This window comes from Falco cherrug, chromosome 3 (genome assembly GCF_023634085.1).
Source record: "Falco cherrug isolate bFalChe1 chromosome 3, bFalChe1.pri, whole genome shotgun sequence".
NCBI classification, from domain to species: Eukaryota; Metazoa; Chordata; class Aves; order Falconiformes; family Falconidae; genus Falco; species Falco cherrug.
Window position 1 is genome coordinate 57,448,998 of NC_073699.1, and position 17,195 is coordinate 57,466,192.

A 17,195-nucleotide genomic window follows, 5' to 3' on the forward strand; every position below is an offset into this window, starting at 1 on the left:
ATTAACTTCTAAGCCTTCTGTTAGGCTTTAAGTTATATTCTTAGAGAAATTTGACATATCCTTCTTGTGCTTCACAGAAGGAGCAAAGGCTGCAATATCAGTGCAATCTGTGTAAAGTGAATGAGGCAAAATAAATTTAAAATGCAAATATCATAGTATGTTGATAGATAATTTTCTCACAAACAATAATTCTAGAAAAACTTAAATAAAAGAACTCCTTCCATTTTGTTGGAGGTTAAAAAACAACATCAACCCACAGCTGAAAGATTTATCCTACCTAAAGATATTGTCATTACTTTGTGGTCAAACTTGCTTTAGTTAAGAATGGAAAGCTTTCTCCTAACTAAACACTGTACATAAAGAGCATAGCAACTATCTGAAGTTGGAGATGTAGCATCCAATATCATCTTTTTCTCTGACTGCCATAGGCACTGTGCTAGCCTATTGCATTCTACTGCTGAAATGAAATAAAGAAAGTAAAGGGGCTTCATCCACTACCATCACATACTAGCTTATACAGCTCTATTATATTAGCATTGTATTTCACTTAATTAGATGTGCTAAAGAATTAGATATTGACTCTGTAATATTGTTAGCAGGAGGTTAATTTGGGAATGTAATCACAGTAAGAAAAGGAGTTTTTTCCACTCACTGACATTTGAGAAGGCAGCAACTCCAATAGAATTGTTATTTTTGTATGTAGCAAAGTTTAAAACTTGTGGAGACACAAAGTCTATTTTGAAATATTAAGTTACCTCTGCTTCTACATCCACATTCTGTTTCAGAAGCAACTTCAAAATGTCAACATGGCCATTCTGACTAGCGGCTTGCATAGCTGTGTGTCCAGCACATTGTCCATTTACCTGGAAGCATACGAATACTGTGAGATAAGTTGCAGGATACACACACATACCTACGAGACATTTTAGTAGCGTATGTGCAAATGTATTAGAAAACTTAAAGGAATAGCACACATATGAAAGTATCAAGTGAACAGTTTTTAGACAGCTGCCTCTCTGCACATATAGATGATGTCCTAGTCTTCCCTACTTTGTTTCTATAGCATTACCTAGATAGAAGGAACGAAGCAAAAAACGGATTTCAAACAATAAGACTTTAATGACAGTTGGATCAAAACCTTTCATCTTTGGGCTACTGTAAAGGCAAGACTTTGAGAACAGGTTTCAGAACAATACCAGTCCTCTACAGCATACTTAACTTATTCTGTAATTTATGGCAACAACAGAAGTTAGTCTGAACAAAATACCATGTTTTGTATAATCTTGAGCTACATATCAGTCCTCAGATATAAGTCTCTTATCTGCAAGAATTACTACTGCTGTAGTAAGAAAAACATCCCATTGTGATTTTAAAACATGCTCCCTGAACCAAGTCCAAATATAGGACTTGATCCAACTGGACTCCAATGCCAATTCTTAAGCATTTTCTTTAAGATTTTTCAGTACTAGGTTATTAGACAAGTTGGTGAAAGGAATCTGACAGAACAGATTAGATGATCTACCTGACAAGTTAAAAAAACAAAACAAAAACCACAACTGGGGGATAAAAAATGCCCCAAAATCTACCCTCCTTCCTTCTATCCCACTCGAACCAAAAGAAGTTGAAGGTTCTTCACTTAGGAGTTTGGTTCCCTGCCCTGACTCTGGCAAACAGAGGTTGGAAAGTATTTTACTTCACAGCAGACAACAGAACACAAAATCTGTCTGGTGAAAAAGAGTCTAAGTGTTATCTTCACACACCCCCAAACATTTAATAGAACAACAAATGGGAGAATTGGAACTAGCTGTATTACTTCTATGCAGACAGACTACTAACTGTCTGGAACAGCTTCACGTCCTTTAATCTCACAGGTCCCCAGAACAGGTCCTCCCAAAACACAACACTCACATCTACGTCTGGTCTCTTTAGCAAATCTTCCACTTTAGCAACATCTCCGTTGGCAGCAGCTTTAACCAATTCTTCATTGAGATCTCCAGATTCTTGGGTTTCAAATAATTTTTTCAATAGCTGAGACAATCTCTCTATAATTATTAAAGAAAGGAGCATAAAAATTACAATTCTAATCACACAGGAACAGAAAAATAGCAGCTAAATTTGTCATGTTTCTAAAGGCATGTACATAATAATGCACAAACCACCATAACGTGGCAGCTCTTAAGTTATTACTAAGTTTTGAGTAAGCGCTACACACCAATACCCTTTAGACAGTTGAGACTGTCACATCAGAGACTTCAAAACAAAGTTGACTGAACCACAATAACTTGTCTACCACAAAACATAGAAAGGTGGGGACAAGGTATAAAAACATTAATGTACATATTTAGAGGGCTAAAAAGCCTGTTAAATCAACTTAGGGTATATCCTATATACCCTGTATCTGTGACTTGAAACACTAAGTCATATTATGCTTCTAGCTAGTTTTATGGGCGCTGTGACTTTGTCTTTATTGCAGAAAAACTCACTGTATCAATGCCTCCCTAGAAAAAAACCCTAGAAAACTATGTAGAAAGGTTTGTGGCATTAAAGCAAATATGCCAAGAGGAAAAAACAACTAGCTATGAACAAGAAAAGGAAAAAAAGATTCTAGTATAACTGATTTGTGAAACAGCCAACAGAACATAAAACACATTGGATAGTCTTTCTGCCTCATTATTAGATGAATAAGGGCAGGTTCAAAAGAACTGAAACCTGATTACATGGACAAAAAATATCCTACTGTAATTGGTCAAAGGATGTCTAGCTAAATTTCAAGACAGAAATTTTAAGGAAAGAATATAATGCCCATTAACTGCCTGCAACAGATCCCTCTGTTACACTTGCTATCCCATACCACCTATTAAAACAAGCAGTCTGCTTGCTACAGCCAGTGACATTCTCTCTTCATGCCCTAGTCCCTATTCCAATCTAATGTTCCCTCCAATTATTTAAAGTCCTCAGAGCAGACCTCCAAAGACATACCTGCACTGTGGCCAAACAGGAACCCAAATTTGGAGTTTTTGCACCTTATCAAGATAACAACCACCAACATCTCTGTACCAACTGCACGCTTTTTCTTGTGTCTTTCTCAAATGTTTAACATCAATTAGCCTGAGTATTATTAACCTTGCACACAAACTACGTACCAGTACTTACTAACAATTTTTTAATTAATACAAATACTTGCCATATGTACGTTACTGGTTATTCTACAAACTTACCACCAGATGCATTACTTATAGCAGATCCTGCTGATGCCACCTTTGAGACAGCTGCTGGATTGTACGTCCAAGATGTCCCACAAACCTCTACCTTTAAGTCACTGTCTGAATAGATCTGCTGGACCCGACCAACTTTACCTAAAGTCTGCATTAAAGACAGTGTCAAACGCAAATACTACTAAAAATAAAATATTTAGACATCTGAATGTTTTACATTAAGTCACAAATTTTATGAAGTCGTTTGTTTAAATAGTACAGTCACCGATACTTTTAGCGAAGATCAGGCTAAGCAGATTACTACATCCACACAAGTACTACACTGTGCTTGATGAAACACACTTTCTTTAACTTAGAAGAAAATCACTTTGACTCATACAACCTCCAGGTATTATTACCAATCGTAACTACAAATATTATTTAAGTTTTATGTTTGGTTTCACAAAATGGTAAAACTACTTACTGGAAGCATTGCCTCAGCCCACTCTCCATGACCTCTCTGAAGAAGTTTGATTCGCTCCAAGTCATAGCACACTTGAACAAGGTCACCCACTTGAAATTGTGAGGTACCTCCTTCTGCACCTTGAGCAGCATCTCCACTTCGGACAACATTGGCTTTGGTGAGAACAGCTGGATTGAAAGTCCACCTAGACAATGAAACATTTAAAGTATATTTTAAATATGCAAAATGAAATGTATGTTTAAAAATTATCTGTTGGAAAAGATTCTGCTTTGTATGCCTACAAACTTTCTGCAATTGAATACTATTGGCATATTTATTGTTAACCATTTTTCGTCCATAAACTTGTCTGTGGCTCATTAGTTGAATATTTCCAGGGTGATCTTCAGAGATGTACATTTGTAAAAGCAATGAAAAAATATCCTGCTTAAGGGGAAGCAAGCTGACAGCAATATAACAGTCCTGAAAGTAGCTATACAGTTTTATTTTTCCAGAGAGAGAAGGAGACTACTCTGATGGAAAAGGGGAAGATCCAAGCTGTCTCACAAAGGATTGGACTGCCAGGAAACAACATGTGAAGAACATCGAATTTTGTCCCCTCCCCCAGGTCAAAAGTTGCAACACCTCAGTTATAAAAAATACTCTTCAATTAAATGGATGTTCTATATACACCTCAATTTTTACCCAGGCTATCTTAATTTGTACTATAAATCTTACCAGTTTAGAGGCATTTAGCTGTTTTTACGCCGAGTTATATTCTAATATGTAATATGGTAATCCTTCCTTTATGTGCCATTTGGTCTGGGGATGACTTTCATTCAGCTATTATCTGATCTAGCTAAGAAGCATCAGATAATGTCTATAAAGGGCAAAGTCAGGGAGGAAACCACAGGACAGCATCTCCTGTCACTGGCTCTGCAGCCACGACTGTCAGAAGAAAAGCCACTTGCATCCCTTCAGCTTGTGTTAGGTGCAAGAACAGCTTTGTTTTGCATTATTTTGCAACATTAACAAAAAATATCTTGAGGGAAAGCCTGAATGAATAATACACTGTTAATCCTTTCTGGACAAACTGAATAGATCAGTCTCCAGATGCAACTGAAATGATATTCCACTCATCATCTGCTTTTTAAAGATAAGCCAAATACTTGAGAGGAAGACAAAACAAAACCATGTGGACATATAAGATCAGACCTAGCTGTAGAGGAGCTGGGTTTGAGTCCTGTTGGCATAGATGCAACTCATCAAACTTCAAACCCAAACTCCTTGCAGGGAGTGGTTTTGGCAAAAGCTTTCCCAGCACTTCCCATTCTTGGTCCATATTTACATAAACCACACTCCTTTGAATAACAAAATGCTAGAAATAGATCATGCCAAGGTCATTTAATATTAGACAAGATCCCCAACATAAGTAGTTTGTCACCTGACCACCCATTTTTCTGAAAACCTGCAATGCACTGCAATTACCATTCTTCTTGAAACCATGGGATACTTTGTAATTACAAAAAAAAATACTGATGAAAATACGACATTTTGGAAACCAGATCGTTCAGAACATCATTCCTTATTCTGGACTCAAACTTGTACCAAATGAGAGAGGCAATGAACATTTTTCCACTAAAGCATCTTTAAAGGTAAGTCCTCATTACACACTGTAGAAGGAATGTAAAAATTCTCAAGGAAATCTTAATAGATATAAAAAGAGAACAGAAAGATTACCAAGTGATCACAAGTGCTGAAGGCAAAGGAAGTTTGAGAGAATCAATGATGAAGGCAATATAACAAACCTGTTGCCACTTGGATATTGTACTACAATGTCATGATCCTCATCAATGCCACAAACTGTTCCAGTTGTTGTTAAAGTTTCAAACATGCCATCAGTCCATCCTCCGTGACCATGCTGCAAAGACTGTACAATTTCCAAATCAAGGTCAATGTTTACAAGGTCACCTATTTGCAGCCCACCAGGGTTTCTGTTACCATTTTGCTCACCTGAAATGGAATGAGAAGAAAATGTTCACATAACCACAACTGATTTTCCATGCAATTTAAAGAACAGATGTTAATTACTGAGACTTGATGCCTCTGCAGCTGTAGTGGCTGATAGGTAAAAGAGAGTGAAAAAGGGTGAAAAAACTCTGAACCTCGGGGTATGGGATTGTGTGTTTCTTGTTGAGTTTTCAAGGCAAATAGCAATGACACTGGCAAATGCTAAGTACTTATGCCAGGATTCACTATGGGCTCTAGCTGTGATGGTAACAGCTATCATATGGCATTAGACATCTAGATTCAGAATTATCAGAGCTTTTATGCAAGTCATACACGAAGTGCCATGTACCCATTCAGAGGCTGAAAGATAAGAGAAGGTCTACAGAAAGTGGTTTTTAATTGGGTCAGTCCTTGAACGTGGAGAAAGCACTGGCTAACTCCAGAATGACCAGCAATGATAGTCTTTAACCTTTTAAGTGGGGAGATGACTACAAAGCAAAAAAATACACACCCAAAACCCAACCTGCAAATTTAAAATTAAAACATTCTCTCTGGATAATTCCTGCTTTCAAAAGATGCGTCACATAGTAAAAATTCATTAGCTGGAGAGAAATGGTATACATGCACACTCATCAAGCTGCGTCAACTGATGAGAGAACACACCTGTGGACCTCCTCACTGCCAGAACCAGAGGATGGTATCTGGTACCATCCACAGAACAGCAAAGAGTACAACTGCAGAAGTCATGTAGCTTCAAGTTCAACGGCAACATCAGTGACAAAGGACAGCATGAGCAGAGTTCCTTTAGTAACACTGCTGTCTCTAAGGGGGGAAATGTTTGCTTTTCCTCTTCCAAGCAAAAGGTAATAATGGGGAAAGGGTCCTTGTACTGCAACAATAAGGAAGTACAAACAAATGGCCTGACACAAAGACAAAAACATTCTTTGAAGGGAGGCTGATTCCAGAGCCTGAAAGCCACAGCAGAGCTGGCAGCACTAAGTCTCCAAAGGACACAGTGGTAAAGAAGAGAATCTGATACTACCGAAGAATAAACTCCTGAGAAGGAAAACAAAGCCATGAATAAATGCTCATATTCAAGGGACTTTGACTTCTATGACCACCTGGTGACTTCTTTCTGTCCTGGTCTTAGTTTAAAGGACCTATAGTTTAGGGCAGGGGTCCTCACACTTTTTAACCAGGGGGCCGGCGCGCGGATGAAGTGGCAGGCAGCCATCTGCGGCTGCTTGGTTTCCCCCCCAACCCCCGGCGGTGGGGGGAGCGGGGGGCTCTGTAAATACCGGGGGCCGGATTGAGGACCCTGGGGGGCCGTATCCAGCCCACGGGCCGTAGTTTGAGGACCCCTGGTTTAGGGCTATAGTTTATAGAACTCAGTTTAAACCTATAGATGGAACAGTATTTTCACTCTGCACCCTTCACCATCACTACAAAACACACGTAACATCCCAAACAGTCACTTCTGCAGAGGACAAAGTCGAAGACTTAGTTCTTCAGAAAAGCTACCAATACAGAACGCACTAGATAGAAAACTTAGACAGCAAATATCCCAGAGACTGCCCTGATGGGACAGGAAAGCCTAAGAAAGGAAAAGATATATAACAGCAAAGAATTATAGAAGCATTAGTCAGAAGAAAATATCTCTAGAGGTCACCTGGTCTGATATCCCACACAAAGCTGAACTAACACCCAGCTGAGGTCAGCTGTGGCTTTGCTTATCCGAGTCCTGAAAGCCCTCAAGGGCTAAGGTTCCACAATCTCTCCAAGTAACTCTTTATAAAAAGTGCTGCAATACAGAGCTGTAGGTGTAACCGAAATTTCCTCAGTATCTGAGGCTGAACCTCTCAAGTCACCTTAAGGTAGCCTTAGGGTCACTACCATTAGTTTTTATGGCATTTGCCTCTACTGAAATTTTGGTGCCATCATTTTCAACCACCCTCCAAGTGGTTGTAGGTGGCTAGTTGATTACTCCTCCACTTGCTTCTTACCACACTAAACAAGCCCAGCTTTTCCGCCTTACAAATGTCCTCTCTCAGCCTCTGAACGACTTTAGCAGGCCATTATCAGACTTCACATTTTCTCAGAACTGGAAAGGGAGGGAAGTGGAGATGGACAGACAATGGTACAAACAGGACACAGAATTCTAGACACAGCTTCGCCACCATCGATAAGAGGGGCCTAACAGCTTTTCCTATCCTGCTGCCCACTATCCACCTAATAATGCAAATTTCATAGTGGGCTGTAATTGTAATAACAGCACACTGCTGTCTCATTTAATTTGGTATTCACTGCAACACCCAGGTCTTGCTCAGCAGGGCTCCTCCCTCAGGCATTCACAGTTCCCAGTCTGGGAACCCCTGGTACACAGGCTTATTTCAACCCGAGTGCAAAACTGCACTGCAGATTGAACTCCATGAGGTCTTCACTCACCAAACAAGGCTCTTCTGAATAAAGCTCTACTTTCAACCACACCCCTCTGCCAACTTGCTGTCACCTGCAAATTGTCTGGGATTGTATTCTGTCTCACCATCATCTCCAGTGTGGTACTGAACAAAATCAGTCCCAGTACTTTGCCCCAATTACATACTACTCTGTATTAATCATGCCCCTGTTGCAATATTATTTACACTCCACTTCAAATATCACCTTCAAAAATAACCTTCTCATTTTTAATCCAAGCATACATTTAAATTCACAGCATGAACATATCTGTGAACTACGTTCAGAAGACAAATAAAAGGGACAGATGTTCTAACAAAGAGTAAGACTGAGAAGATGGAGCATAATGTGGCAAGAATGAAGAACTGAGTTCATCATCATCTATTAAGAACAACTTAATATAGCGGAAAGGGAAGAATTTACCAAAGCATAGTCTCCTACTATCTTTAATGATTAATATTCATGCACCCAAGTACACTATCACTCTAAAAGCAAGCTACTTGCAGAAAACAGACCTACTTTTAAAGCAAGAACTAAAATGAATAAAGGGCATGTATAAGAACCTAAGCTTACCCCTGTAATAAAGAACCAGTAAGACCCTATTACTATTTTGCTATTTTTATTCATGTCAGACTAAAATAACAAAATTGATTTTAAGTACAGAAGCAAGATACTAAAATCAGACTGCCTTGGCTTTTTACTTCCAAACAATTCATCTACTTGACAGTAGATAGCTAAGTGACTTCTCCGTTTGTTTTTTTTTTGTCTCATAAACAAAACAGACCATTACTGTTTTCACCTATGCTGTTAATAAAAGAACAGTGCTTGCAGGTCATACTTTAAGTACTTGTGCAAAGAATTAGACTAAGACTAGTTGACAGAATTCTCATCACTTTAGAAAAGACAGTTTTACCAGCTAAGTTTTTTTTATGCATTGGAGGAAAGCATGAGAAAAGCAAAATTTTCTGTAGTGTCCCGTTTTATGACTAGGTGTTTTGCCAAGGAAACACACATTGATAATATAAAAAATTGTGCCCAACAGTCTATAAACTTTATCCCAATTTGCTCGTATTTTAAAATCCGAAATACATGGCAGTTATTTTTTATACTTTGCACATGTCTACAAGCCCAGCTAAGACATACATGAATAGGTCAGTGCAATAGCTGATAACAGAAAACCTCAACCAAGATCTCACAACATATACTAGTATTAGTATAAAACAACAGGTTAGAGTCATACACTTGAATGACTCCTGTTTATGGCCATGTACATGCTACTTCACTGAACATCTGAATACTTAAGACAGTCTGATAAGAATGCACAGCTATGTTTCGCTCTATATACTTCATATATAGAAACAGAGTGCACAAGACATGACTCGATTTATTACTTAGCCAAAACTTAACCGCTCCCTTGCCATCCACTTGGCACACAGATACCAAATACATTTAGAAAAGCATTACAATTTATCATGAATACATAGAAATGCTACCATTTCACTAATAAAAACAGTCCTTTTAGATGACATTTAAAGAGGAAAAAGAAATTCAGACTATGTATAATTAACACACATCAAGATAAATTTATTTTCAACTCACCTAACACAGGACAATGGTCCCTGTAGAAAGAGCCTCCTTTTGCATCTTGGACACATTTCAGGTCAGACTACGGAGAGAGATTGAGACAACTTTAGTCCTCACTGACTGAGTCTGCAGGTCAATGAAACTAGAACTGAAATACACTTAACTTAGAAAGGCTGAACATTATGTGTACAAAAACCATACCCCATGAATTCATTACTGATGCAGAAAATCTCAAATACTTTCCAATCCATCAGCCTTGACACTCTCAAAGATTTTAATAACCTTTAGCGATATAAAAGGCTATAAAGGATGAGATATTTTCAAGTCAAAAGAAAGGTATTAAAGTAACGCAAAGTTCCTTTGCATTGTTCTATAGCTATCTTTCCTCTTAAAAGAAGTCTGTGAACACAAGCAAGGAAACAAAAACCAAAACTAAACCTGCAGACAGTGCTCGAGGCTACAGCCTTTCCTGGACCTACCTATCATTTAATGCCTGCCAGTGCTGCCCTCTTTTCCCAACCCTTTTTGACAGGTGTATTAGATACAACTTTGAGAAAACCTGGCACCTAAACTCCAAAAAATGAAGAATTTCCAGTTAGGAGGAATATACAGAACACAAGGATATTACTTTATTTTTTTAAAAAAAATGCTGAGCTAAATGTGATGTGACCTTTTAAAAAAAGTTCTAACACTCATCCTCCAGAAAGACTCTGCTGGATGTTAACCGAGAAACAAGAGTTTCAAGTGTGACAACCACTCCTCTTCATAAAACCAGTGCAGTTCCTATAATTCTCCTTTCCTCTAGTTTTTTCCCCTGTGTAACCCTTAAAGCCAAATGGCTACCATCTGCCGTTGCTCCTTATGGAACCATTCTCACTAAACAAAGGGCATTTTGTGTGCACGATGAGTTGGGAAGGAGACAGGAAACTTCAAAATGTGTCAGAATATTCTATGGGATGGGGGAGGAAATAAGAGGATTGGTGGTTGTTATGATATAATCAACCAGAACTAAATACTTTAATAATTATTTTACCCATACCCAAGATTTTCTGTATTTCGAGTTTGTATATTCTCAAATAAATAAGACATTTATTTATGTCGAATAAATGACAGATTGTGCCCCTGCAAAAGGATTAAAATGAACACTCTCACATCTTCCAAATCATCAAGGCACTGATGAACACAATACCCACAGTGACCTGTAACTGCTAAGTGGCCAGACACAATACGGAGTTCAGTGTATATCCTGATCTATGAAGAATGTACTGTCACTTTGAAAAAGCGATGAAAACAGCCAGATGAAAATATTGAGATTTAGCGGCTCCAGATTCTGTAGGAAATCTGAGAAAGATAAAGCATTTGTGCAGCTTGCCAGCAGCAGGGCTGCCACAAAATGCTGCCGCCCGGCGGGCAGGTGCCAGGCTTAACTCAGCCCAGGACAAAGGGGCTGCTCCAGATGGCAACTGCATTCATGCCCCCAGACCAACCCAGATTTAATGTGCCTGGGAGCACTTGGTCTCACCCACTGAATACAAACTCTCCGTGTCACGCAACAGCCAGCTGTCCGTGCAGGAGTCAAGAAGGGGCATACATGCAAGAACTGTTTTCACATTCTTTCAGAGCATGAAGAACAGAGCAGGGGAGGGTTTCTGAACTGTTCTCCTCCCAGCCAGGCAGAATCTGTGTGAAAGATTGCTTGAGTTACAGCAAGCGTTAATATACAGAGCAGGCTGATGTCTAAAACCTAGCGGAAGAAATAAAATATTCAGTAAAAGGCTAATTATTACCTCACAGCAGAAATTATTAGGAAGCAGGTTAAGATGCCTTAAATTTTATAAGGAATAAACCAAACACAAACAAATCCAGAAACCTAAAAATCTGCACTCTCTTTTTACCCTGCCTGTACCATGCTCTGCACATAGTTTATTTCTGGAGCATAATGATATACTTGGTTGCAAAACTAAGTGGTAGCTTGATGTTCAACCTCAGCTTCACATCTGCCTTCCTTTCACTTACATGATGTAGTCAATGTTAGATCACTGTGGAGCAAACCAAGAGTCTGATCTAAGTACTACAAAAAAGCAAGGCAACATGTTTATCTCTTTTACATCAGCCTTCATGAAAAAACTGAGGACCCAAAATGCACAGAAAGGTGAGGCACTGGCAGCAATCAAGGCAGTATGAAACTAACACCTATATACAGCAAACAGTTCCTTCAGCAACTTTACAAACTGCACTAAGAAAATTAACATCAACAGGATATAGGCCTGCAAATGCCTTACAAACCATAACCAAACCTAAAAAAGATCCTAAAGTTTTAAGATAGGAAACAGTACTTAGCTGTACTTCAGTACCATGAAAGCTGGGTAAGCAAGTATAATTCTACTTCTAGCACTCAACTACTGTATTTACCAGGAAAGGAAAACAAGCTTTCTCCTGCCCAAGTAGTTTAAGTAAAAAATCAGGAGTGTTAAGCTCCTGGTCATCCTCCCATGGGGACTGTGTGGCTTGAGGCCCCCCTAGTGAGGATGGAGCACAGACACAGCCGAAGCCCAGCCACACCAGGCTGCCAGTGCACTGCTGCTCCAGCTCTCGTGCTTGCTTGGCCAGCTCTGCTGTACCGCGTTTCAGAGAACCCCACTGGGGCTTTTCCAGTTATAGGAGTCTCTCTGAGTCTTGTACATGGACTGAAATAGCAGATCATTTGGAGACGAGATGTACAAGTGCAAACGAGAATGTACCAAAACACAAGGGATGTTATAATGCATGTTTTAGACTCACGGTGACACTGTGCACAGAAAAAGAACTAACTAACTACTGTGAAGCTGGGTATAAACACATGGTGGAAACATGCAAAGATGAAAACAAAACATAAGCTTTTACATACTAACTTGATGGAGAAATCAATGAACCCCGAAGAGGATTATTTCAAGAAACAGAAGAGCAAGCTATAGATTTTGTGGAATTTGTGTTTAGTTAGAGAAGACACAGAAGCCCCAGTTGAGCAGAAAATCATTATAATGGAAAACTCAAGGAAGAGCATGAGCACAAAACATCGCACAGCAGGACTTTCGGATCAGTAATAACAGCTGATGCACGAGCAGTGGGTAATAATGGTTTTTGCCTACAGTGAGAACACTGGTCCAGCATCTACCTTCTGACTTGCTGAAAAACTCGTTTGCATTCCAGCTCAGTCAAACTCGAAATACAGAAAGCAACTTTATTTTGCTGCTCTTCTTTCAATGGTATAATTGGACGGTAAGTCAATTTCATCATCATAAAAACTTCAGGGAATGCAGAAATTTACGTTACAGCAATGTCAGCAGTGTTGGCAGATGGTGTAAAAGCACCATCATCCTTGACCTTGTAAAGCAAAACAACGCTGAAGGAACAGCTGCCAACTGGAATAACTATGAAGTTATTCCAATCAATATGGAATGCCATCCATCAGGGAGGGGAGTCTACAGACTTGATAAGAAAGTTAGGTGTGCTGCTAAGAAGCATGTTTGATCCAGGGTCACTGAAATAGCATCTCTAACACCAGCAGCAATACCTGGAGAGAAATTAAAACTCATCTACAGATACAGCAGCAGGAATGGTGCACAGCTGCAGGTGTCTGAGGCAGCTATGAATACATCCTTTAAAGGTCATTTTAAGTCTTTAAACTCACAAGAGCTTTTGGCAAGGAAATAAGCCTTTACAGGGCAAATGGAGAAAGCCCAGTGCATGCTGCTTTGTCAACTGATTAAGACAAGGGACTGGATAAACCCTCAAGTTTTAGCTAAAGGTTTACAAGAAATGCCATATTTCGAACTTAATGAACTCAAATAATTTTCACCTTCGTGAAGCTGAGAAAAGTGAAATCAATAAATAGAGAAAATAGAAGATGGTAGAGAAAGTGACTGAAATGACAAAGAAGCGTGAGGTATAAAAACAACAGCAACAGCTTCTTACAAAGGAGATCAGACCTCAGGCAAATCCCGAGTGAACAGTTTATAATCATACCATCTATCTATTATAGGCACTTATAAAAACTTTCAGTGTGTAACCTTTCTTTTTTTGAAGGAAATAATTTCAAGTCTTCCCTGTGGGTTAATACTGTAAATAATAAAATTGGAAAAGGATCAGCAAGTATGTTTCTGCTTAACAGAAATATGTTTCTAAGCAACTCAGTTATGGAGAGATGAAAAACATGGCTTGGTTGAGACTGCAAGATATATGTACAGGAATAAGACTACATAAACAAGAAGCAAAACAAAGTCTGCTGACAAGTGCAAATAAATGCACAAAGTATACAAAAATCTTCCCTCTCTCTCTGGGCTCCAAAACAACTAGCCACCTAACTTTGGCTACATTGTGAATAATGTAATGAAAACATCTGCCAAATGTGTAAAAGCAGCCCAAATTCACATTTGTGTGCTTTAAATAAGTTTTGATCAGCACTAGATAGAACTTAACAAAATAATGAAGATACTTGTTGCTCCATCTTAAACCCCTAATCCTGAATATAATGGGGCCAAGATAAAAGACTACAGCTGAAGGTTTGGCTTATGTTAGAGATCTAACAGTTGTAATTGCAGCAGAAAGCACATTTCTATATATTTTGTAACACACTCCTGAAATGCTTAGCATGCTAAGACATTTACCTTGGTTTTATTAAAAAAAAAAAAAAAGTCATTCAGTTATTCTTAAAATCCTCTAATTTCAAGGATTATCTTTGGGTAACCCAAATGTTGATGAACAGACATTGGGTGTCAATCAGAATAAGAAAGTTTTAAGCAACATCAAAAACACAAGGGCAAGGAATCTTCTCATTTTCCCTTATGCACTCAATTATTCAGAATTTGTGGACAAAAGTACACAAACACAGATGGCTTACAGATTACTGTGACAATGACAGATAACTAGTTTCAGTTCTTTCAGAGGCTACACAGATGAAAGCAAGATCCTCCATAATGAAAAACAAAAGGAGGGGGTTAATCACAGCAAAAAAGGCAAAGAGATTTCATAGCATAAAACTGATTCCTGGTATTCCCGATAAAACTGATTTAGGGCACTCCTGCTGATGGTACTGTTTCAAGTTTTTACAGCAAAATCATTCTATTAATAAGCAGTAGAATATAATGCTTATTGAAAACCAATGGAAGTTACCAGCTTCATATCACACAGCCAAGGATGCAAAGAAATAAATAACAGACAAGTCCAAAAAGCTAAATCACAATCTTCTCATTAACTCTCCAATTCCACATAGCATATCCTTTTATTGCAAAGGGGTATGTTCACGTATTCCTAAAGGAGGTAATGTGGTTAGCAGCTCCATCTGGCTTTAGTATCTGAATATACAGATATGAAATGCAAGCAGTGTCAATAATAATATTATAGCCAACAGTACTTTATTCCTACTACAGACACAGGGAACGCATTATTCAACCTAAGAGCATCATAGAAACAGATTTCAGTTTGGGAATTTGTGGCCTGTGGCAGTAGAAACTTCCAGATTTAAATGACAGGTTTCACAAAGAAAGGCAAGGTGCACCTCTCTTATCCACTGTGTATGTAAACACAGCAACAGCAAACAAATCCACTAAGGATCTGACCACAAATAAATGCAAGTTTTCAGCCAGCACCTGCTGTGCCACCAGCCAATCTTCATCTCTCCCAAGAAAAAGCTGACAGGCCAGATAGATTAATTTTGAGAACCAGATGCAGCCTGTCAGCTATCAAACAAGCAACCCTGCCTTACAATAATAAGCTGTGTTTCTTTAATCAGCACCATTTGCATTTGAGTCAACTGTTATTCATTTGCAAGCAGGGGTCTCTTCCCAGCTGTATTTACAGGGCCACATACTCCTATCATTGATTCCACATTCTCTGAATGTTCTTAACCGATTTCTAAGTCTCAAAACAAGTTTGTCCCAACTTTAGATGAACTTTCTGACAGTCTATTCATGAGCTTTAAATAACAGCTTCTATTCTGTAATTTTGTTCCTTTTCCATGCATCACAAATAGGAGAGAAAATACCAACTACAACATGCTGCATATATAGACTGACAAAAGGGAAAGTTAAAGAATTTTCTTTAGAATGGGACAGACAGACCATGAAGCATCTAATTCAATACTGACTTATATTTCATCCTTAATATATCCTTATGCATCAGAAAAACTGACCTGCACTGAAGATGTTCACTCTAAACCTGACAGTAAAATACATATTCACTGCAAGTGGTATTTAGTATTTATTTTTTATTTTAAGAATAAACTTTATTTCAAGTGAAGCTATAAGGCAACATATTCTACTTTCAAAAGAGCAGACCACTCATAGTTAAACATTTTATTACTGATACACATCTGACAACTCTTCAACGTTAAGTTAACATGACTTTTCCCTGCAGTATCAAACAAAAATCATGCAAAGAAAATGCTAATTAAGATGTTATAAACAGCTGATAATCAAAGTAACCTTTCCCTGACCCACATTAGGATAACAAAGCCCAGAAACAGAAGGCACTTATAGGTCAGACTCCAACCTTTTCTCTCTAAAGCTATAGAAGTAGCTGTAGAAGCCAGGAAGTTAAAAGAGAAAAATTTACTGCTAAAGCAAATTAAGACTGTAACTTCATTCAACACCTTTCCGTTTAAAAAAGAAGAAAAAAAAAAATTTGCTTTCAAGAGGATTCCGAGTGTTGCCAGTAATTTAAAACCTGCAAATCTTGCAATAATCACACCAAAATTTGAAGTGTGCTGAAGAGTTCAGGAGTTAAAACAAGGTCTTCAAAAAGTTTGTAACTAAGCTTCTTTTTACTTTTCTGAATTTTAATTTAAGCACAATAGTAGCACAGTAAGATAATCTTGTATGAGATGTAAAAATTTACCATACTCTGGCAGAAACCAGCCCTTAACTTTTAAGTTATTCATGTTTTATAAATTCCCAGATCAGATTTCTTTTACTAATACATATGCATGATCCATACAGCTGAATTCACAATGACCTGACTAACAGCATGCAAACTGACAAAGGATATTACAAAAGCAGGATAATAAAGCACAACAAGTTATTCTTACTACCCTTCCCCCACTATGCATTTTACCCTTTGTGTTCTTTTATACTTACCATGCCCTCAAAGCCAACTCTGTAAAGGTTTTTAGCACCATTGTCCCAAAGAACATATGCTGCGCTATGTGGACTTGACGCACTCCAATCTTGGATTTCAGTTACCTATTCATTTTTAAAAATAAGAAAATTGTTTCTAGAACAAAGACTTAGAAGCACAATGAGAACTTATAACTTTATTCATCTCTTCAGAGTAATTCAGGATACAGCAATTTTATGGACTTTAGATTTATTCTGAAGCTGTTTTCTATTTGATAGAAGTGTTCCCTAGGTGTCTTAGTAAGATGGGAGCCTGAATATATACTTTGTAGGCCTATTTTTCTTTTGTGTATTTGGTAGGCAACCTAAGTGCATAAGAACAAAATCTGAACTGTTAAAGCA

General features: G+C 38.2%; 1 protein-coding gene across 8 annotated transcripts in view; it reads right to left on the reverse strand.

Moving 5' to 3' along the window:
• The window catches only part of MIB1 (MIB E3 ubiquitin protein ligase 1), an 83,084-nt gene that overhangs the window by 50,606 nt on the left and 15,283 nt on the right, over positions 1-17,195 (reverse strand). For all 8 annotated transcript variants that reach the window (XM_055704281.1, XM_055704280.1, XM_055704279.1 and 5 more), the window contains exons 4-10: positions 16,815-16,919; positions 9,718-9,784; positions 5,463-5,667; positions 3,679-3,862; positions 3,219-3,363; positions 1,909-2,042; positions 756-863 (exon numbers count right to left, since the gene is read on the reverse strand). In XM_055704281.1, coding sequence (XP_055560256.1) covers positions 756-863; positions 1,909-2,042; positions 3,219-3,363; positions 3,679-3,862; positions 5,463-5,667; positions 9,718-9,784; positions 16,815-16,919 — 948 coding nt within the window. The remainder of the gene's footprint in view (positions 1-755; positions 864-1,908; positions 2,043-3,218; positions 3,364-3,678; positions 3,863-5,462; positions 5,668-9,717; positions 9,785-16,814; positions 16,920-17,195) is intronic.